This window comes from Cyprinus carpio, chromosome B4 (assembly GCF_018340385.1).
Source record: "Cyprinus carpio isolate SPL01 chromosome B4, ASM1834038v1, whole genome shotgun sequence".
In the NCBI taxonomy this organism is placed as follows: Eukaryota; Metazoa; Chordata; class Actinopteri; order Cypriniformes; family Cyprinidae; genus Cyprinus; species Cyprinus carpio.
In genome coordinates this window covers 15195523-15219614 of record NC_056600.1, presented here as the reverse complement: position 1 = coordinate 15219614, position 24092 = coordinate 15195523, and the positions used below count along the sequence as shown (strand labels likewise).

The window sequence follows — 24092 nt, the reverse complement described above, 5'->3', positions numbered from 1 at the left end:
TTCTGATTCTGATGTGTACATATACACAGACACACATTTTTCCACTCTAAACAAAATGTGCATGTGTTAGTCCTGCTGATAGATGAGCGCTGCAGTAATAGTCAGAAAAAGCTTTGTCTAATGGAGATGTTTTTGACAAATTTAGAAGTATCTGAGCATGTATCGATGACGTGTCACTCACCATTTTTGTCTGAAGTTACTAAAAAATACATTAAAATGCAATTATCCAAAATTACTGGAATAATCTAATACAAACATGTTTTTCTAAATTAAATAAATTGAAAATTAATTTGGATATTGTTTTGTGGGAGTAAAATGCAGAAAAAAAACTGCCTATTTCTGAAGATTGTAAAAAAAATGTAATGTGAAAATTCTGTTGAAAATGTAGAACAATATTTTCAATAACAGATTTCCTTTTTTTATTGTGTACTACGCAAGATGCTACAACCTTCTGGAATCACAAAAAGAGCTGTTAATTGAGATGAGCTGTTGGTAGAAACATCACTGGAATGGACAGCAGAGAGGACAGTGTGACACGGAGAACCACACACACACACACACACTCAACAGCTGCTAGATCCATCTTACTCAACCACATCACCTACTGATAACACCTTGAAGAGTGACAGAGAGAGAGAGAGAGAGAGAGAGGGGGGGAGAGAGAGAGAAGAGTAGGAGGAGAGAGAGCTGATATCTCATTAGTAAAGCGTAAGGAGACATTTCCATATGAATACAATCTCATCTTGTCATGCTTCAGGGATGCCAGGAACCTATGGACGAGATGAAGTGTGTGTGTGCGTGATATATCATGCGCTAAAGCATACAGGTAACATCTTAGCTGTGTCATAGCAGTCGAACCCTTTTGAGTTTATGGCCCAAATCAGCTCTCAGCACAGCAGTGACGAAACAGACCATAAGTCGTGATAGCCAATCAAATCACAGCACAACTTCACTCCAGTAATTTCTACAGTATATACCATATACTCACACAGAGAAAGCTACAATGAGGGAGATAGAAGAAGGGACGTGCTCAACCTCCATCATTCTGCTTCGGATGTGGTTGCTAGGCAGCACAGACAGCTAACTATAGTTCGGGCCGTGGGGCAAAGGTGGTGTGTGTGTGTGTGTGTGTGTGTGTGTGTGTGTGTGTCTGTTGGGGGGCGGCCCTCCTGGCAGGCTAAGAGGATGCAGCTGTTCCACATCCCCAAATACTCCCACCCCACCCACCCACCTCCCCATCTCTCTCTTGCCTTGCTACTATTTACACCCTCCCCTCTGTCTCTACTATTAAAAGCTCATTTTTTTCTTAAGATTCTCAAAACTAAGTGTTGATCATGTTGCCTAGCAACTTGTAATTTTATGAATATTTGACGTAGTGCATTTCAGAAAGTTGGCATATTCGGTTGTAGAAAGGGAGAATGCTATGACATACAATGCAAGAGTGCCATACTTATTCATCTCAAAAATGTATAGTTATTTTGGATTTTAATACAGTTTTGTGTGGAAAAAAGTTCTGTCAGTTAAATAATGTGTCAAATTCTTAAACGGGTTAGTTCACCCAAAAAATGAATATTCTGTCATCATTTGTGTGCTGCCATGTCGTTCTCATTTCTGGGTAAAATAAAATTAAAAAACAACAAACGAAATTAAATTAAATGAAATGAACGAAATAAAATAAAGAAGCAACTGAGATTCCAAACTTATATGGCAGATTTATTTTCTTTCTGTGAACTAAAATTAAAGTAAATAAATTCATTAATAAATTTATTTAAAAAGAAGCAAAATTTCTAAAGGGATGATAAAATTCTATCCTCATATACTCACTTTCATGAGGTTCCACACCTGTATGACAGAATTTTCATTTTTGGGTGAACTAAAGTAATTTATTTATTTATTTAAAAAAAAAGAAACAGCTAAATTTATAACGGGATATTCCACCCAAAAATGAATGTCAGGAAATAAATGGTGGAATATCCCTTTAAATAATGAAACGATCAAATAATGAGCCAAGGGAGCTATTGAACCTTGTGGTCAATGTTACTTATTCATCACGTTAGATAGTGATAGTGTTGCATTTCAGTAATCAATAATCCACAAATTGTGCTGCAAATGGAGTATGTGTTCCATGCATACTAAAATAGACATAGATATTTCCCTGTGGGTGTCAGACCGCCAGACTTCTGGTTACAAGCCTTTAACCACTTGACCACACAGCCCCAAGTCACATCTTTACTCACACAGTACAACTCCTCATCCATCCTGCTCTACAGCTCTTATTTGGCCACAGTATATGAGCTCTCCAATAAACATGTACCTAAGCAGCACTGCTACACACTGGACAGCAAATACACGTCATGAGATCAAGACAAGTGTACTTACTGTTGTGTATATTAGTGGACAGATCTGGGATGGAAACCAAAAGAAACCTCAGTTGTAACCTTGAGCACTTAACCTCAATTTGCTTGAGGGGACTGTCCTTGTGGTTCGTGTACTGAAATTCGCTTTGAAAAAGGTGTCAGCTAAATGATTAATTTGTAAAAGGAATTAGTAATTAGGCAATACAACACAAGTTCACAACATTAAGTGGCTCCAAAAATGTAAAAAAGAAGAAGCTAAATTAACAATTACATGCATACATGCAAACCATAAAGAGCTCTACTCTTTGCAAGGCCATAATTTCAATTCACATGGCTCAGGACAAATTTCTGGCAAGGACAAGGCCACATAATGACCACTGCAGCACCTCTTTTAACTAAAACTCATTAAATCTCAAAGGTGGTAGAGAAGCCACAATAAAAAGATGAATTTAGTCTTTGACTTTGACTACAACATTTAAGCTACCAGTCATTTTAAGCTACCACTGTCAGCCAAAAAAGTGACTTTTTTTCAGTCTGTCATTGTTTGGGGATATCATAAAATTAAGGTTAAAAAGAAATTAAAAAAATTCTCTGTGATTTCTCCTATATTAAAAAAAAACAATTTTTTTTTAGTTGTAATTTTAAAATAATATAAAAATGAACGTTTAACAGCAAACACGTTTAAGGTTAGCAAACAGGCTCTCAATTCATAGGTATCAGCTGTTTCTTCACAAAAGTCAGTGCACTGAATATTAAAGCATCTCCTCCTCCATTGATATTCATTTTAAAAAAGTGCCCTTGTCTCTGAGGGCTCCAGTCGCATACCGGATGAGAAGTGAAGCGCTTAGGACATTTCACCGGTATCACACATTTGAAGTGTCATTCTGTACTCACTTTCTCAAGTTCAAGGCGGCGGTCCAAACCGGTGAATCTACTCGAGAATAAAGAGTGACTTCATTGAGTGTAGATATAGCTGTTTGCCACAACTTATTACTAAAAATGCCTTATACTCAATCTACTGGTGTGTTCATACTTGTAGAAAACAATGTGTTTTGAATTTAAAGACATGGCACTTCATCTTCATCTGGTGTGGAACCCTCTTTACACTTTGTTGTGCTAATGTTAGAGGCCCCTGGCTGGAGGACATAATTTATGAGTCATAACTCGCTAAATTGGCTTGGATGTTAATATGGGTTAACCATCACTGTTAAATTTTTACCCACATTTGGTGTGTTGTCAGGTATTAAAGGATTAGTTCACTCCCAGAATAAAAATGTCCTGATTATTTACTCACCCCATGTTATCCAAGATGTTAAAGTCTTACTTCAGTCGAAAAGAAACTAAGGTTTTTGAGGAAAACATTCCAGGATTTTTCTCCATATAGTGGACGTTAATGGTAAACGCGAACCTACCTATGGTACTACTTCTTTTTGACTGAAGAAATATCTTGGGTGTGACATGGGTGTGAGTAAATTATCAGGAAATTTTCATTTAGGAAGTGAACTAATCCTTTAACCCAGTTGAAGACAATAAGTTGCCTGTAAGTGAAAATCCTTAATACAAAGCTGTGGGCTTTACTGTGGGTGGGACTACCCAGCATGATGTCACAGAAACATCAAGCAATAAGCAACAAAAATTCTACTACCAAACTCCAGGATGTATTTAAACATCACAACTCCCTCAGCGAGGTGACCTACGAGTCCAAGCGCTCGCTGAGAAGTGCAGAGCATGGCAGGCCGCAGGTTCGTAAGGGCCTCCGCCGCCAGTCATTATTGCCCCGATGCATTGATTCAAGACCAAACGTCAAGTCGCAAGATTAAAATTCAACAGTCCTGTCAGAATGAGGGACTTTTCGTCCTTCCCTTGAGGCCACCACTGGAGGAGGACAAGGAAGACGACGCAAGGTCATTCTGAGCTCATTCTGATTAGTGTGTGAGGGGAGAGCGAGTGACGGAGCTGATTCATTATTCATAGTTCAGCCATCGTTTGTATTAGAACATCAGCTTGCAGCCACCGGCCACAAAAACTGGGTTACCTCCCCCGAGTCCTGACAACAGGAGAAAGAGGAAGAGGAGGAGAAAGAAGGATGGAGAGGTGCAAGACAAGTCCAGAGGAGGTGAGGAGCAATGTGTCACTAACCTACATGAATTACAACCTTACACCTACCCAAGTGTCCTTCACAAACTGTGGTCAAGGTAAGGAGAAAGAGAGAGAGGGAGCAAAACTGGCGTGAGAGAAACGGAGTGATTTTTCTCGCTCGTCCTCAATCTGAAATCCCAGAGCTGTGTGAGTGAGTGAGTGAGTGTAGGACACGCTCGTGCTCAAGGTGCCGTTCACTTCCCTTCCTTGTTTCTTTAGGACACACTGTACCAGGTTGTGTGCCGACGGATTTCGAGCACGCCGCTGAAGATGTAGCTGTTCTGCTGGCCACAGAACAAGCCGATCAATGCAGTCAATATGATTTCATATGAGCTGAATGTTTAATAAACAGCAGTCTGACGCAGGTGGGCGTTTAGTCACATGCTGTTACGGTACTGTGTTCAGGCTGATAAAATGCCTCCCACTGCTCCCATAATGCTTCGGTGTCTTTGTGTTTGGCATTAAATATGCATCTGCAGAGGAAACTCTCATAACACAAAGCACATTTATGATTTACTCTTCATTTATTCCCATTTAAGGGTCATAATTGTGAGGAGGTAAATGAGGGCGAGGGAGGTAGGGGTTAGCTGAGAGGTTGAGTTTTCAGATTAAAGATTCTTTAGCATTTGTGGTACAATGTTGGTTACAAAAATTATTTTGAGAATTTTCCATTGTTTCAAAAAAGTTACAGTGTGGCACTTAGATTGGAAGTGAATGGGGCAGATTTAAAAAAATCTAAATGCAGAATAGTGAAATTAATTATTTTCTAAAATCATTTACATTAATTTTCCTGTTAAAACTTGAGAATTATTTGAGCTGTAAAGTTGTTTAAATCATAATTAGTACAAATATTTTAAGGTTTATTGCATATAATTTACACAGAAAAGTTTAGAAAAAAATTTCGCACTAAAATCATTATTGAAATCATAAACCCATTGCATTGGCCCCATTCACAAGTAGAAATGATTTTTTAGTTATTCGATCACAAACAGACATTGTTGAATATACACTTAAAAAAGATTAATTCATTAAAATTATCAAAAGCAACACAATTCCTATACATTTTGTCCTTACTTAATTTAATTGTGTTCAATCTACTCAATTAATTAATGTACACTATTAAATCATGTCAATTCAACACACCTTTTTTTTCCAGTGTAGGTGTACATGGTCCAGCACTTTTTGTGATCTCAAAATTTATGTTTTTAATCAGAAAAACATGTAACCACCTTGCATGTGTCCTGGGCCACAAAGAAGGACCCCATATTCCACTAACAAGCAGTCGTACATACGGTTTTAAACTTAGCCACTATCTACTGCTGTAAAAAAGAAAGCAACTGTCTGATCTAAAAATACTGCCAAGAGTCCATATATATATATATATATATATACACATGCACAAAACTTCACAGAACATCTTCAGTAAGTCTAACATCAGCATGTAGTGACACAGATCATATAAACCAGGAACATCTGAAGTTGAGTTAATACAGCTGCCTGACTAAAATAAAGAATTTTTTTTACATTCCACTCACAATGTCACATCTGTGGTGAGATTAAAATTCAAGCATATGTGGGAATGATGCTGCCGTCTTTTTTGCGCTTTTCCTTTTTCCCCTGACCTTGTGAAAACAGCACCACCCCACTTTTTTCAAGTCCAAAATTGGCCATAAATGCACATCCTGACTTAGCGTGAGGCTACGCTAGACACACAGGAACTAGTGATATATACAACAACCACGGAAGCAAAAGATCAAATGCTTATTAATGAAGTAATTCAGCCCACACACATGCATGAGCATAAATCAAGCTTGCTCTCACACATGCACACACTCTGAGCAACATGCAATAAACATCTGTTGCATCTGCCATGTGTGGCCCCCATGCAACAATGCACTGACTCTACACATGCGCTGTCCCTCTCTGCTTAAGACCAAACATTGCTCTCCATCCAAATATGGGATGCACAAAAACGCATCTTTTCGAAAAACTGACTAGTCGTGGGTTATCTGATGGGAACACTCAGCCCCTCGGCAGACATTTAACAAATAAACGTCAAACCACAGGGATACGTCAAATAAAGCAACTTTTAAAGCAATACTGCTAAATAAAACCTCACTAATTGCTTGGTCGGTAGCTGGACAAGTTGTCGACCATCCAGCCCATTCCTAAACCAAATCTTCTCCATGTTTGAAAGAGGTGCATTTCAGATCTTCTAAGACTGCAAAAGTATGGAAAGCTTTGTCGTAATCATTTTAAAATGAACAGAACTGAGTCAGACAGAGATTTTGTTTGCTCAATATCATGGAATTATACAACAAAACCAAAACAAAAAAAGGATTATGCTGTACTTCAACACCTTCCCAGAGAAATACTGACTCAGAACAGCAGAAAGCAAATTACACAGTACTGCATTTGGCCAAACGTTTATCTTCTTGTTAAAATGCGACTCGTATTTACATTTTATTGGTGTAAAGACTACACATATGGACAAAATTCTGATTTGTTGTGACGCCAGCAAAGTTCAGTTGAACTGAAATGCCTCAGATTGGTTTAGTAGAACGCTACAGTACCTTAAACCCACCTCCCTAAACAAACACACACAGGGGACAGATTTGTGCACAGCTTTAAATGTCAGCAAAGATCTTGTGTGAAAGGGTGAGAATGTAAAACAGAAACAAAAGAAAACCAAGATGGATACTGAAGATGTGCATGGATTTAATCTTGGCAGCCAAGTGATCCTTGCCACGGATCACCAAACAATACAGGTACAACAGGTGTTAAAGATGAACAAATATGGGATACTGCTCAAATATTTACACATACAGAGCCCAGACACCTCGCTAGATGTCACATTCTTTCATTACCACACTACCATAGTGCCATGTGATCACATAGAATGATATATAACCATAAAACAACAGAACAACAGATTTTTCTCTCTCTCAGAAAAAAACATGAGGGATAAAAGAAAGAGAGAAATAGTTGTGAGCTCTTTAACAATGACCTCATCTAGTGGAGTGGAAATTTCCTGGTAGGCATGGTGACAGCAGCAGCAGAACTGAGAACATTCAGCAAGATGAGAGAGACCGAGAGAAACGGACCCCAACTCACTGACACAAAGCATCGCAGTGAAGATCACTCTCCTTTAACTCTCTCTCACTCTCACATACACACACACACACATTCACAGCAGATGAAATCACAACTTCATACATCTCTGTGGCGTCACAGATAGTACATATAACTTGTGCTGTTTGGGCTACACTAGGCTGCAGTGTTCAGTGGAGCAGGTAGAGGGCGCTGTGGAAAGAGAGAGAGAAAGAAATGTATGTGGGTCACTCTCTGCACTAGTGATGTTTTTAGCTGCCTTAAAATACTGCACCGTCCCCACAGAGCTCTGAACCTTTCCCACTCACTCCACACACACCTTTACCACACACACACATACGCTACACCTTACGCACAGATATCTCTTAGTTACACACTGACCATGGCACATCTTTATGGCACAGCCTCACTCTTGCGTGTAAGGGAGGGGTGCACATGTGTTGTGTGGGTTGTGCAGCAAGGAGAGAATGGATCTTGTCTAAATATGATGTTTGTGTAGATGAAATGGGCAGAATGTGAACTGGCCAGTTGCCAGAGTCTCAGCGACAGCCGTTTTCTCACAGCGCTCTAAAAATAAAAATCCCTTTATTTCAGATCTCACCAATCAGACATATCCTGCTTGATACAATCACATTCATACACACATATATAAACTCAATACTCAATATATGCATACCTACTAAACACACACAGTCCTTTCTTTAGTCACGATGCGCTTTTTGCCAAGCCTGCTCAAATTATATAAATAATTTGGTAACACTTTAGTATAGGGACCAATTCTCACTATTAACTAGTTGCTTATTAGCATGCCTATTATTAACATATTGGCTGTTTATTAGTACTTATAAAGCACATATTCTGCATGACCATATTCTACATCCCTAATTCTACCCAATACCTAAACTTAACAATTACCTTACTAACTATTAATAAGTAGTAAATTAGGAGTTTATTGAGGCAAAAGTCATAGTTAATGGTTTGTTAATAGTGAGAATTGGACCTTAAAATAAAGTGACCAATATTCTTCAGTATTACATTGTATATTCATTTATAAATGTATCTATATCCAGATATATTGGATATAGATATATGGATATATATATCCATAAACGTATTATTCAATATGAGCTCTGGATGATTGACTAGCCATTTGCTGTGTATTTGTTTTATTAATTACTATTTACTTCTTACATTTTTATGATGCTTTACTTAGAATGTGCTCTGATGGTTTTCATAGTAAAACTCTTTTGGAAACGCTGTATTTTTAAACTCCACTTTAAACTGCCGCCACTACAGGCATACAGTACACATTAAGATGGATGTCTTTTGCTGTTGCGTCACATTTCACACTGTTTTATAGCGTCCCACTACGAGTGTTGCATTTTTAAGATGGCATGTCAAGCTCAAAATAGTCCATCTTTTACACGTCTTAAGACTTTTGCATTCTGTTCCATTCTGTTGTGCTCCATCTAGCTGTTTTTGCAAGAACACTCCGTATACAAACAGTCCTTAAAGAACACGTCTAGTCAGGGTCAGGTAAGCCCAAACCTAACCTCATTATACAGGCTTTCAATTAGTCAGGCCTACTTGTTCAAGCAACCCACAGACTAATGATGCTTATATGAAGTGCCTGCAAAAAATATTTGCAGATGTGAAAAGTGTTAAAGGTGACATATCATGAAAATCAGAATTTTTCCATGCTTAAGTGTTATAATCGGGTCCCCAGTGCATCAACCAACCCAGAAAATGTGAAAAAGAACAACCCAGAATTTTTTTTTTTTTTTTGTGGATCATTATGTCTAATAAATAATGGTGTGAAGTTCCTTCTTAATTAACAATGTTTTTGACACCAGTTTCCTTTCACATTTGATGTCTAGCTGCTGATGAGTTTCTGTCAGACGCTGCTCCACAGGTGTTGTGGTGTGAAAGCGACTCCTCTTTGTCAGACAATTTTAAACACCATAAACACAGTAACTTTGGGTCTGAGATTAATGTGCTAGACCTGCACAGAGTACTCTTCTAATCTGTGATCATTATAATGAGGAGGGAGCTTCATATCACTAACCGTGGAAGGGAGCAACAGATAAGTGGATAGTTAACGAAGAGTTCTTTGTCTCCGAGTGAATGCACCTTCTGCTCTGCAGGTTGGCTGCATAGTTACTGTGTTACCACGGTAGCTGTGCATTTTACCATCACCAAGGATACCATATCCATGACAACTTCTACCCATCAAAAGATTCCGTTCATAGCCCATAAGCAGAGGGGTGTATGTATCAAATGAAGGAAACCTTGCTTGTGTCACTCTAACCTGCCTATAGTAAGTAAAAAGCCTGGTTCTTGGTATAAAAATCCAGTTCAGAAATAGATTTTTTTGATAAAGTTACAAACCTTTAATGACACACATATCACGAGCTCTGAACCAAGAACAACAATGTATTTAATTACTGAATTTCCACAAAAAACTACATTACCTATAATACTGAGGAGAGCTAGATTCACCAATGAGAGAAGTCACTGTTACCATGAAAATGATCAAAGCAGTAAAAGACCCACTCACATTAAGTATTGCAAATGACACAATCAAGTCAATAAAAGCCCACTCCCTTCAAGCATTGTAAATTACGTAAATCCGTCTTCTTACACATTCCAGCAACTTATATATCAACACATACCAAAGATTATATACAATACAGTTGTATTTACTTTAATGTTTTAAAATTAACTTTAAATGCGTTGTATTTTATATGTTTTATCAATGATTAAAGGGCATTTTTTTTTTTATTTACAGTGCTGTTCAAATGTTTGGGATCAATAAGATTTTTGTTTTTAAAGAGTTTTCTTATGCTCATCAAGGCTGCATTAATTTGATTAAAAACTGATTTATTATCAGTGTTGAAACTGTTGTGCTGCTTAATATTTTTTGGTACCTGTGATACTTTTTCAGGATTATTTGATGAATAAAACGTTAAAAAGAACAGTGTTTATTCAAAATAGAAATTGTTATAATATATAATATTCAAAAGTTTTGGGTCAGAATTTTCTTTCTGTCATTTTTTTTTTTAATTAATACTTTTATTCAGCGAGGATGTGTTAAATGGATAAAAAGTGATAGTAAAGACTTATATTAATAGATTTCTATTTTGAATAAATGCTGTTCTTTTTAACATATAGTCATCAAAGAATCAAAGAAAAAAGTTTCACAGGTTACAAAAAAAAATGTTAAGCAGCACATCAGTTTCAAAACTGATAATAAATCAGCATATTAGAATGATTTCTGAAGGATCATGTGACACTGGAGACTGAAGTAATGGCTGATGAAAATTTAGTGATGCGTCACAGAAATACATTTTAAAGTATAGTAAAATAGGAAACTAATTTTAGAAACTTTAATATTTCACAATATTACTGTTTTTTTTTCTTCTGTATTTTTGATCAAATAAATAAAGCCTTGATGAGCATAAGAGATTAAAAACAACATTAAAAATCTTACCGAACCCAAACTTTGAATGGGAGTGTATAATGTACAGTCATTTTCAAATCCTTCATGGGGTGTTGTTCATTGCCTCATAAAATACATTTAAATGGTTGTTGTTTGTTTCATAATATAATTTTTTTAAATCATTATTTTTTAAATAAATGGGAAAAAATACTTGCAGAACCACTAACGCTGCTGTATATGTGACTGAATCACTGCTCGGCCATACGCTACATGTCCCCAAAAGTGTGGACACATTCACACATTTACAGGTTTCCATTGTGTTCTTAACTGGGAAAACACATAATGCGGCTTCAGATCTCCGAGCTGATGGGTGGATGGATTAGTGTTACTAAGGCTACAGCATGAATCTCTGAGAGGTCTGAGAACTCCTTCCCCAGCCAAACATCCAGATTACCCACACACTCCATCGTTCTGCATTCATCCAGACTGAATGTACTGTACATGGAGCACTGAAGCACACAGGCTGTTCTTAGGCTTACAGAGCTCCAATCTCTCTATTGTAGATTCAGTAATCTGCACTTCCAATTCAAAACCCAATGTAAGTTCTAAAATGCAATTGCACCTCACAAAAGTTGAGAGCGATTTAATCATTTAACCAACAGCAATCATTATCATCACAACTATAACATCACCACTATCTGCAACACATCATAACCACAATATCATCAGCAGCAGAACCACTATCATCATAACCTCCATCATCACTATCAAGTATTCATTACCATTACATCATCATAACATAGCCACCATCACCACTTTCACTGTCACAACCATTACTATCCTTACTGCTACTAGCTATAGGGGCTTTCGGAACTCAGTTCTAGGAACTAGCCATCAAGGTGGTCCCTAGAGAACCAATTTCCCCCTCGGGCTAATTTCCTGGTTGAATTCGCACTGTTAGCAGGAACTCTGAAGTGGCTGACAGCAACACCTTTATTCGCTGCATTTACAAACGTCATGGGTTTCGTATTGACGGAAATGTAATGTAAATGCACAATTTACGTGACTGAAAGAGCATGAAATCTAACTAAATCTCCTATGACAACTTGCAGCATTAGGCCTACATATAAGGTGTCTCTATCAGCCACTACATATCATCAAGGCTGAGAAAAGGACACAATGCTGCATACAACAGGTAGCTAAATGCCGTTATGGCTGTTTTCCATGTTTGTGAATGTTTTTTTTTTTTTTAATGCCTGGTAGCTGGTGTTTCGTATGAGTTTGACCCATCAGCATACATCACTGGTAGTTCCTATAGAACTGTTTTAGACCCTAATCTGAAGCAGGCTAATTTATTTCTTCCAAATGGAGATTCAAGAACTAAAACTGTTCCTATTTTCTGTAATGCAAACATGCCAAAACGTGGGTCATTTCACCAATAGTTCATGTAACTATTAAAAGGTTCCTCTGGTGTAAAGCCCATTATCATTTCCATAATCAACACCATCATCATTTCTTTTACACCATTATCATCATCACATTTCAACCATAACTATCCCCACCACTACCATCACCAACATTATTACCAATCACTGTCACAGCCAGTATTATCCTTACCATCACCACCATCATTACCACCACAGCCATAACCAACCCCACCAACCCCACAACCAATCATCCTCACCGCTAACACTGCCATAATCAATCATCACCATCATTACTACTATTATCATCAACACCACAACTTCACCATCAAATTATCACCAAAGTACATAACATCCATCACCATTACCATCACCACCATTACAACCATAATTATCCCCAGCACTGCTTTCTCACCACCATCATTACCAATCACTGCCAGTATTATCCTCACCATTACCATCACTGTCACAACCTTCATCACCACCATTACTACCACATAACCATCATCACTTGCCTTCACCATTATAATCAACATCACAACATTACCATCATCATATTTCTCTTTATTTATTTATAAAGTATCATTTAACAGTCTGTTGACCAAAATGCTTTACAATTTTAGAGCCAAATGCAAAAATAATCACAACCATAAAAACATAACAATTAAAAATTAATAAGCTGACCTTTTTGGCTCATACAACTTCAGTAATTCCATCATCAGTTCACATAACATCCATCACCATTACCATCATCATCATCCCCATTACAGCCATAACTATCCCCACCACTGCTATCACCATAATCATCATTACCAATCACTGTCACAACCAGTATTATCCTTACCAGTACCACCACCGTCACAACCATAACCATCCCCACCATTACCATCACTATCCTCACTGCTACTATCATTGCCATAATCACCCTCATCACCATCATTATTACCATAACCATCACAACCACCTTTATCCTCACCACTAACACCATCATCACATATCTGCCATCACCATTATCATCAACGCCACAACTTTACCATCACTTCATCACCACAATCACATAAAATCCTTCACCATTACCATCATCACAATTACAGCTACAGCTATCCCCACCAATGCTATCACCACCATCATCATTACCAGTCACTGCCAGTATTATCCTCACCATTACCATCATTGTCACATCCATCACCATCCTCACTACTACTATCACTGCCATGATCATCATCACCATCAATACTATCATATAACCATCATTCACAACCATCTTCAGCCACACCACTAACACCATCATCACCTGCCATCACCGTTATCATCAAAATCACATTACCATCATCTTTTTCCTCTTTCTTAATTTCTAAAGCATCATTTAACAATAATTACAAAACGATAAAGAAATGAACAAGTTGACCTTAAAACGTTACTCCACCACAAAATGAACATTTTGTCATTATTCACTTACCCCGATGTCGTTCCAAACCCATAAAAGCTTAGTTCGTCTTCAGAACACAATTTAAGATATTTTGGATGAAAACCGGTAGGCTTCAGACTGCCCATAGACTTCCCCTAGACTGCCAAATAAATAACAGTGTCAAGGTCCAGGAAAGTATGAAAAGCATTGTCAGAATAGTCCATCTGGCATCAGTGATTTAACTGTAACATTATGAAGCGACGACAATAATTTTTGTACATGAAGAAAACAAAAATAATGACTTTATTCAACAATTCCTCTTCTCTGTGTCTATCCAAATCAGCATAGCACCATTTTGCCAATTCTGAGTAGTACGAAGGCGGAAGCTCTTATGTGCCGGCACCGCTGCACTGATGCGCTATTTTCATTCAAACCAAAGGGTAAATACACATAAAAACGTATCCTTGTGGCGCGGCTGACACAGAAGAGCGTAAGCAGCTATTTCATAGTTATTTTTGTTTTCTTCGTGTACAAAACATATTGTTGTCGCTTCATAACGTTACGGTTGAATCACTGATGTCAGATGGACTATTCTGACGATGCTTTTCATACTTTTCCTGGACCTTGACAGTGTTACTTACTTTGCAGCCTATGGGATAGTCTCAAGACTACCGGTTTTCATCCGAAATATCTTAAATTGTGTTCCGAAGACGAACAAAGCTTTTACGGGTTTGGAACGACATGGGGGTGAGTGATTAATGACAAAATTTACATTTTGCAATGGAGTATCCCTTTAAAGACAGTTTTGGCTCATACAGTACATCTTAACTAATTCCATCATCACACTATCATTACTATCACATAAAATTCATCAGAATTACCATCATCATTACATTACTACTATAACCACCCCCACCACTACAATCACCATCAAACACCGTCACAACCAGTATTATCCTCACCCCTACATCACCATCACAACCATCACTGCAATCGCCACAATCACGTCACATAACCATCACTATCACAACCAATATCATCCTCACCATTACCATAATCACATTACCACCACCATCATCACCAATATCACATAACATCCATCACCATTACAGTCATAATCATCCTCACTACTACGGTCATCGGCATATTCATCAGTACTACCATCAGCAGCAGCGCACCACAAACATTATAATTACAGTCTTAATTGCATTATGATCATCATCATTATCATCACTCTCAGATCATCATCAACATGCTCATTTCTGACTTGTGCTGGGAGGCAGAGCGTCTCTTACCAGGTTTGAGTTGGTTGCGTTGGAATCGTCCTCGGGGAAAGGGATGTAGACAGCTAAGGCCACACAGTTTGCAAAAATAGTCATCAAAATTATGATTTCAAACGGTCTGAAGAGTCAGTGTTAAAGATAATGAAAGATTTGTTTCATGCACAAGCAAAAGAAGAGTACACACACATACAGTACAGTACATGTTAAATTGTATCAGTGCACAAGACACTATTTAAGAGTCCAGATCCTCTCTGCTCTTTTTTTTCTCTACCCAAATCTTTTTTTTCTTTCCTGTTAAAAGCAAGGCCAAGCTCTTCAAAAACCTGGCCTTCATCAAGACAACGATCTTCACCCCCCCTCCCATTTTCCTTCTCTCTCTCTTCCTCTCCTCCCTCTCTCTCTTCACTGGCCAAATTGTTTGTTTGGCTTTCAGTTCTGCTGGAAACGCAATCAAACTGTGTCATCATTTGTTACAGGAATGGATTTCTCCGAGATGGGTGTTGAGTCGCATGGCACGTGTCCTGAGGAGAAACAGATGTGTTCTTGTTTTTCTGGATGTTTCTCTTGTATCTGCTGTCTGGGCCTTGAGTTATGGCTCTCTGGGGTTAGTTCAGAATTACAGAGCCATAGACCCTGTAACCCATTTAGATAAACATGCTTGTAGATCAGTAGTTCGGGTCCCCAAGGGAGCAAAAACAGACCATTGCAGGCAGACCCAAACTGAATTTAATCTTTAAAGGTCTTACAAGGTTATAAATAACACTTCTATATATGAAACCTGCTTGACTGTGCATAATGTGAATGTGTGTGACCTAATGTGTGTTTGTAAGAGGGGTCAATATGCGTGTACATTTGTGTGCGTGTGTGGGAGGGGTGAATATTTGTGTGTGTGTGTGTGTGTTTGTGTGTGTGTGTGTGCATGGACTGGTTCAGCCTTTTGAGCGGATCTGTTGGCATGGCAACACAGCCAAAGACAGGAGAGATGGGCTCTGGAGTCTCTGGAGATACAGATCCAGTCAAGTGTGTGCAAGACTGAAGACACATACGGATAGAACCGGCAAAACAGGAACTTTTATAAAATATCCCACCGAAATTAACAAGGGAAAATATTTCTCAGTCGTTCCCTCGTGCCGGTTTGTGAATTTATGAGGAAATCTTTGATGATGTGATGTGATCTTGGCTGAAGCTGTGAATGGGAGCTGGATCTCCTGTTTCCTGATGAATGAAGCATTTTGCTCAACCAATCAATCCTCATTAACATATTTTCCTGGTCAGGGGCCTATCGCTGTCTCTTGTGGGCAGAAACGATTACATAAAGCCGTGAGAGAGAGGGGAAAAAAGAGGGGAAGGGGAAAAGGACGGGAACACACTGTCCTACAGTTTCCTGTAAAAATTCATTTCAGGGGTGCACTTGAATGACTCATCAAAGCTCAACTCGATTTAACCCTTTGTAGAAGGTAGTGGCATAAAAAGCACAAAAAAGTGTATTTATACCTGTAATGCAGCAAAGAGGGAATGACGGTCACGGCAATAGCATATCATACTAAAGACATTTTTTTCTTCTTTGAGGGACTTTTTGGAGGGCTTTTATATTTTGGTACTGCTTCATGTAACATTGCATTTTTACAACAACTCAAGATGCCATAGCACATCTGTCAAACGCTGACTGTAATAATAACAAACAGATCATATTATTAATAAACTCTTATTCAGAAGCACTGCTGCAAATCAAAATATCAAAAGAATACATTAATGACCTGAAGATCAATAATCTCAGCCTTAAAGTCAGCTACATACTGAGTTTATGAGTAGTTTGTAACTGTAACACTAATTAATTAACATTCAGAAAACAACTGTATGCTCAGCTACCTGCTAAAGCAACATATATATATCTTATGCTGTAGTGTGTCAGTAGGAAATATTAGTTTACATTTCCAAATATTCCTTTTGGCATTAATTGTAATAATCCAATATTTTTTTTTTTCTATGCACAAGGAGTCTGACAGCAGCCATCACAGAAATAAATTATATTTTAGAAAAAAATATATCAAAGTAGAAAACATTAATTTTAATTTGTAACAATATTTAATAATAGTACTGTTTTTATTGCAGTCCTGGTGAGCATAAGAGACTCCTTTCAAAAACATTCAAAAATGTTACCAACCCCAAACTTCTGAAGAGTAGTGTGTTTATATATATAACAAGCAGGTCAGAGTTCAGTAAAGGATACTTCCATTCCACGATACTGATGCACGCCCTGCGGATGGGGTTTTTAAGAGTTAGGCAGAGAAGGGCTCGGGGTGGGCGCGTGGAAGCAGTGCTGGCCTGTTTCTTGGGTTTGGTGTAGTGCTGGCGTTTGCGCTGCGTGGAGCTCGCAGTGGAGATCGGGGCTCCGGTGGTGCCCATCAGCTTGGCCTGCCGTGCCGCGTCGATGGCTGCCTGCCAGCTGAGGGGGGCGCCAGGGGTGGGAATGTGTTCAGGTGCAAGACCCAGCACCCCACCCCCGCCCCCCACACGCTCGTCCTCATTCAGACTGGGGACTGGAGCCAACGACGGACTGGAATAGTTGGAGCCTGTAGACGAAGAGAAGGACACCGTGAATGAGAGAGTGTGAGAAAGCAGAGTTCTGTGATGTTTAATTCTGTATTAATAAAGATTTTTTGATGGCATACTTTTAATCATACCTTCATTTACCTTCTAATGCCTTTTAGGGTAAATTTGAAATAAAAGATTTTATTGTTTTACCCTTGTCCCAGACCCAGATTTTTTTAGTCATTTAAGAGAGTTTATTTTATAGAAGTCCACAGGGACAACAAAGCCCACAGCCAGATGGGCATGCGGTTATTAAAACAGTTTGTGTGCTTGTCACGTGGTGTACTTGTCCAATCAATGTTATTAAGCTTGTAAATTTGCAAATAAGACCATCAAATCCATCCACAAATGGGTTTACAAATGTACAGTGTGAAATCTCAAAGCCTGGCAACCCAAGATTAAACACCCTTGGCATTTATATGTAATAACTCCTGGGTAAACAATTTCAGGTGTAAAAAGCCAATCAATGTTCTTTTATATTTTACATATTGGCATTCCAATATAATCCTGGCCCATTGCAACAGCGTATTCATCACACATGGCAGCCCTGCAGGACTGTATCTCATCCCCATCTGCAGTCCAAGAGCATAAAATCCAAAGAGAACTGTCCCACTGAAGTGTGTGTGTCAGGAATGAGAGACAGAGTGAGATCACAGTGATAAACCACAGAACTGAGAGTTTCTCCTATCCTTTTACTCTCAGTTTTCTCTCCCCCCTTCTCTTTTTAATAAATGGTTCAGTCCATTGAATAAGCCAAAGTCTGGATTAGTTTGAAATGTCATTTTAGAATGACAGCAGTGAGTTTGTCTATGATAAAATATTTTCTCCTATCCCAGTTTAATATGTAGTTTTTTTGTAGCGTGATGATGTGATGCTAGTGGTGCAGTAATCACATACTTCAGATGTCTTTTATATAGGAGAAAGTGCTGGGTTTTGATCATTACGATTCAGTAAAGTATATTATGAGAGTAAGAAGAGAACTGGAGAGTTGTTGTCTGTGTTATCTAACGCCTATTAAATTATAGGAAGTCAAAGTGGGCTTTTCTCGATAACATGCGGACTCTCCTAAAGCACTATTTCTAATTACCGTAGTAAAACCATGCTCTGGATAAAGGACTTTCAAAAGGAAAAATCTCAGTTACTCATCCTAAAGTACCCACAATGGATTCACTCTCTTGAGAGATATTTTGACACTCATTTTTTCTAATTGGGAGGTAAGTTTATTAGTTATTAGTATATCAGCAATGGGCTTCTCTCAGAGCTTTTCACTTCAAAAAAGGAAACATTCACATTTGTATTTTAACTTGCAGCTTCAATGTACATATATATGCATACATACATATATACAAATAATATGAACAAAATGATGACTGTAAAAAGTGAACTTTAGTGTAAGCAGCTATTAGTCCTAGGTGAGCAAGAAACTAGCCTGAAACATAGGGAGGGACTAAATGAGCTAGGGGAGGGGCTGATATATATTGGGGAGGGGCTAACAGAGATTAGGCAGATGATAACTATAGTTTGTTTCCAAAATATGGTGTTTTTTGACCATATGTCACCATTTTCACTCCAGCAACTAAGCAAACACACATACCTCAGCATGTGTTAATCTAGTGCACAGCATGGATGAGTGTATTTTAACACCACAGTCACACACACTCGCTCACATACTGTTTTATGAGTCAGCATCACCATTCATATATTCATCTCACCACACAAAAACACATACACCCGTTCACTCTTTCTGAGCTGTACAGTAAGAGCATTTTCAATGCAGCATCACAGCAGTGGATGATTTGACCACGACCGTACAAGAGAATAAAACATTACCACTCTGATTTCTACTGGTTAATTCTGCTCTGGTTTCATCCGCAGCCAGGCCATTCTGTCACAACACTAAGATAAAGACACCTGTTAAACACTGTAAAAGAGGGTGTGATATTTTTGGAGGTGTGGTTGAGAGGGTGAAATTAAGTGTTCGACTGATCAATGAGATTTGCTGCTTGTAGAGACGTGAAGTCACTTTCTGCTTTCAATGGTGATGCTTGAGCAGCGTTTGCACACAGAAAACTGAGAAGGTTTTATGTAGCAACACTTTTCATTATATACTATTGTGACGAGTGGGGCTGGGCCGAGAGCCGTGGGAACGGAGCGAGGCCGGTGGAGTGATTGGAAATGAGCACACCTGCTCCACTCACCGGTCTCGAGTCCCACGGAGGAGATCGGGAGGATACAAAAGAGGAGCGACGACAGTGAAGGATGAGAGAGGACCAGGCCTGGGCTTTATTTTGGGTTTGGATTTTATTTGTGCGCGGCAGTCTTGTATTTATTTTGTTATTAAAGTTTAATTTGAAGGTTCGCCGGTTCCCGCCTCCTTCTTCCCGTGATTGTGAAGATTATTGTTACACTGGTGGCCGAAACCCGGGAGGAAGGAGGGAAGCGCTGCTGAACATCCCTTGCCGCTGGGGTGAATCCGCGTGCTGTGGAGCAGGGCGTAGCAGTCTGGCGCCGTCATCCGCTCGAGGCGGTGGGCTGGAGTGAGTTGCCGGGGACGGACGAACTCGCTGTCGGCCGCCCGTACACAGATGATGTGTGGCGTCCGTGAGGGAGCGGAGGAGTCGGCGCCATTTGCCAGGGGGCCGGAGCATGCTGCCATCCACCGGAATGGTGTGACTGCAGGGAACGGGGGACTCCTACCTGCTGCCCAAAACCGGAGGAGCCTCGCCATCCACCGTGCGGTCGGAGGAGTGTCGTGCCGTCCACCGAGGGCCATCCAGTGCCACCGCCAGGCACCGCGAAAGAGTTCACCCACTGGTGGAGGGCCCGAGTGGCAGCGTGTTTGGGAACCGGATTTTTTTTTTTTTTTTTCTTTTCTCTATCGTCTCTCGTCCTCTGTCGCTCCTCATCCTTCCATCTCCTTTTCCCTCTCACCTCTTCTTACCTGGTCTTACCCCCAGGTCCCCGCAGCCATCGTGAGCGGTCCCCCCGGAGGGAAGGGGGGGCGGGGGTTAGAGCGCAGTCTCGTGGGTACCCCCCGGCCTGCGAGGGACGATGGGGGTATGTGACGAGTGGGGCGGGGCCAAGAGCCGTGGGAACGGAGCGAGTCCAGTGGAGTGATTGGGAAATGAGCGACACCTCTCCACTCACCGGTCTCGAGTCCCACGGAGGAGATCGGGAGGATACAAAAGGGGAGCGATGACAGTGAAGGACGAGAGAGGACCAGGCCTGGGTTTTATTTTGTGGTTTGGTTTTTGTTTGTGCGCGGCAGTCACCCATGAGGGGCTGTCGCGCTATTTTAAGTTTATTTTGGTCATTAAAGTTTTATTTGAGTGTTCGCCGGTTCCCGCCTCCTTCTTCCCTTGATTATGGAGTTTTTATTTATTATTGTTACAACTATATGTACTGCTTAAAGGGGTCATTAACAGCCTTTGTTTTTAAGGTCTTTGTTTTTAAGACCAAGAAATAGTGATCACGTAATGAAAACAGTTACTAACACTTGTGTGGTGTGACATCACTGTCGGATCCAATATAGTTGGCAAAACATCATCTTTTAGTTTCAATCTTTCTGAAAGTTCTGCGTCCAATTGTGCCATGTTTGTAAACAAATGAAGTAAAAAAAGGACCAAGTTCTTACTGACATGGTCTGGCACTTCATTAAAAATTAAGTTCATCAAATAAAGTTATCGTTTGGTTTCTGCATAGACCTGCATTTGCCACCCTTGTCATTTACCTACTATGTGCTTGAATCGGTGGGCGGGGCTAGACAGGCAGTAATGTAAAAGCAGGCGTTGATCATCTTCTGCGGAGGCAGGGTTTAGCCACACTTTTATGTCATAAAGTGGCACATTCCACAACCTGTTGTTTTGGCAGGTTAGCTTCAGTTTTTAGACTAACAAGAATTTTTTTTGAGTTCTGAAACTTCTGAAGCATGATGTTTTTAATAGCACAATGACTTCTTATATATAAAAAGATCAAGGGATTTTTGATTTCTCAGTTCATGAGCCCTTTAATACAGTGCCCGTATTACTAGGACAAAATTAATCATAAGCATATACTATTTAAATACCAATAAAGTGGGGTGAATATTTTTTATCAGTCTACTATAATAGAAAGTATTAGAAAGCATTATCAGAACTGAAGGTGTCAGAACATACACAAATCATCATCATCATCAGAGAATCTGACCAATCGTGAAATGACTGTGTCATCCATCAGAGCTTGTTCAGCCACACTAGGGAAGCTGTGCAGAATTAGCAAGCCAGCTGCTCTTGAAATTCTATCATATTTTGATGGCATACATCACAGTGATGTAGTGTCAATGCCATCTTATCACGGACAAAACTTCTAACTGGTATGCACTTAGAGGTTAGAGAGCAAAAGGCTCTGTATGCTTACTGCTTATGAAACGCTCTTGCAGTACTTCATGCTACACACATTAGATGATATACACTGATTGGACTGCGCAGTGCCACTTCAAGCCGAAGTGTGATATAGTGTTGGGGTGTGGTTAAGAGCTAGGGCTGTGCAATTAATCGCATGCGATTGTCATGCGCATCTCGTCAGTAAAGCTGGTTCTGTGATTAGTAGTAAATCTCCATCGCCTGCTTTCAGATGGTGCAGCATTTACTACACAGAGCCGTAGTTCACTGAAAATTAGGCAATATTGCGTTCATTACCGCACACTGAATCGCCTGTGATAATGAACGAAATATTGTGTAGCTTGTCAGTGAACTATGGCTCTGTGTAGTAAATGCTGCTCCATCTGAAAGCAGGTGATGAAGATTTACTACTAATCACAGAACCGGCTTTACTGACGAGATGTGCATGACAATCACATGCAATTAATTGCACAGCCCTATTAGGAGCATGCTATCGTTTGGGGATGTGGTTTAGGATATGATTTGTTTGGGGTGTGGTTAAGGGTATTAGTTCACATAGGCCATGTTCAAATATGCATACTTCCCTACCAAATGGCAGGCGAAATACTATGAAAGTCCATTTGCGCCACTGAATCAAAAATAAAAAAAGGTAATTTAAACTCGCAATTCTGAGAAATAAAGACACAATTCTGAGAAATAAAGTAAGAATTGCGATTGTAATTTTTTTCCCTCAGAATTGAGAGTTTATATCTCGCAGTTCTGACTTTATAACACAAATTATTGCATGAGATATAAACTCAATTCTGCAAAAATATCAGTCTTTTCTCCCTTCAGAATTTGACTGACTCACAATTGCGAGTTTATACCACACAATTCTGAGAAAAAAATTTGCAATCGCAAGAAAAAGAAGTCTACAAGGTACAAACTTTTTCTGAGGAAACAAAAAAAAAAGTTTATTTGATTTATTTATCGCAAATGTTAGTTTATTTTACAATTTTCTCAGAACTCTCCATTCTGACTTTTTTCCCTCAGAATTGCAAGTTTATATCACGCAATGCTGAGGAAAAAAGCCAGAATTGTGAGATGAAAACTCACAATTGCTAGAAAAAAAGTTTGAATTGTGAGATAAAAAGTCACAATTACCTTTTTTATTTTTCATTCAGTATAACATCATAAAAATGTAGTATGCCTGGATTCCATTCTTGCTACACACATTCATACTATATAGAACATACGTTTTTTAAATAATTGCTAAATAATTACTTTTTCAAAAGAAGTACCTACTCAGATTATGCAATTTCAGAAGCAGCCATGATGTAGCCAAACCTCTGACTGGCACAGTTAAGTCTGAAGCAACAGTACAGCTCATTCTGGCCAGGAACCGCTCAGTCAGCCAATAAAACATTTTTGACTGATTGTGGCAAATGAATAAGAAACTAGAGTACAAAGCGGAATATAAGCATGTTACCAATAGGCATTACTTCCAGTATCCAGTCAGTTCTTTGTCATATGTCCCACAACCGCACTGTGGATATTGGTTTTCTGCAAAGCATGCACACCACTTCTGAGAAACAGCATATATAACACAAAATGGTGTAATTACACAGTTTTTTATCACTAGAAACAATGAACCACATGCTGACAGAAAATAAAACATATGCTTATTGTCATGACATTATTATTCTTGCTTGCAAAAAACATTTGTCGACATACACATGGATCATGCTAACCAGCAAAATCTGACCCCTTGGCCTCTGCAAGCATTTTTACAATCTATTCAAAGATCAAGAATCATTACAACCATTAATTATCCAAATATTAGAGAAATAAAGAAATATTTAAGTGGTGTGGCAGGAGTTAAGCCTTAAAACCTAGAAAAACATTATTTGCAAAATAATCCAAACACAGGAAGAGACACGGGACCCTGTGGACCCTAAAACACTTACACACACACACGCAA

At 39.1% G+C, this 24092-nt stretch overlaps 1 protein-coding gene across 1 annotated transcript in view; it reads right to left on the bottom strand.

The window, feature by feature from the left end:
* Positions 1-24092, bottom strand: part of LOC109104295 (voltage-dependent L-type calcium channel subunit alpha-1C-like) — a 130943-nt gene that overhangs the window by 68136 nt on the left and 38715 nt on the right. The window contains 2 exon segments of the mRNA XM_042722639.1: positions 15174-15279; positions 17392-17734. Coding sequence (XP_042578573.1) covers positions 15174-15279; positions 17392-17734 — 449 coding nt within the window.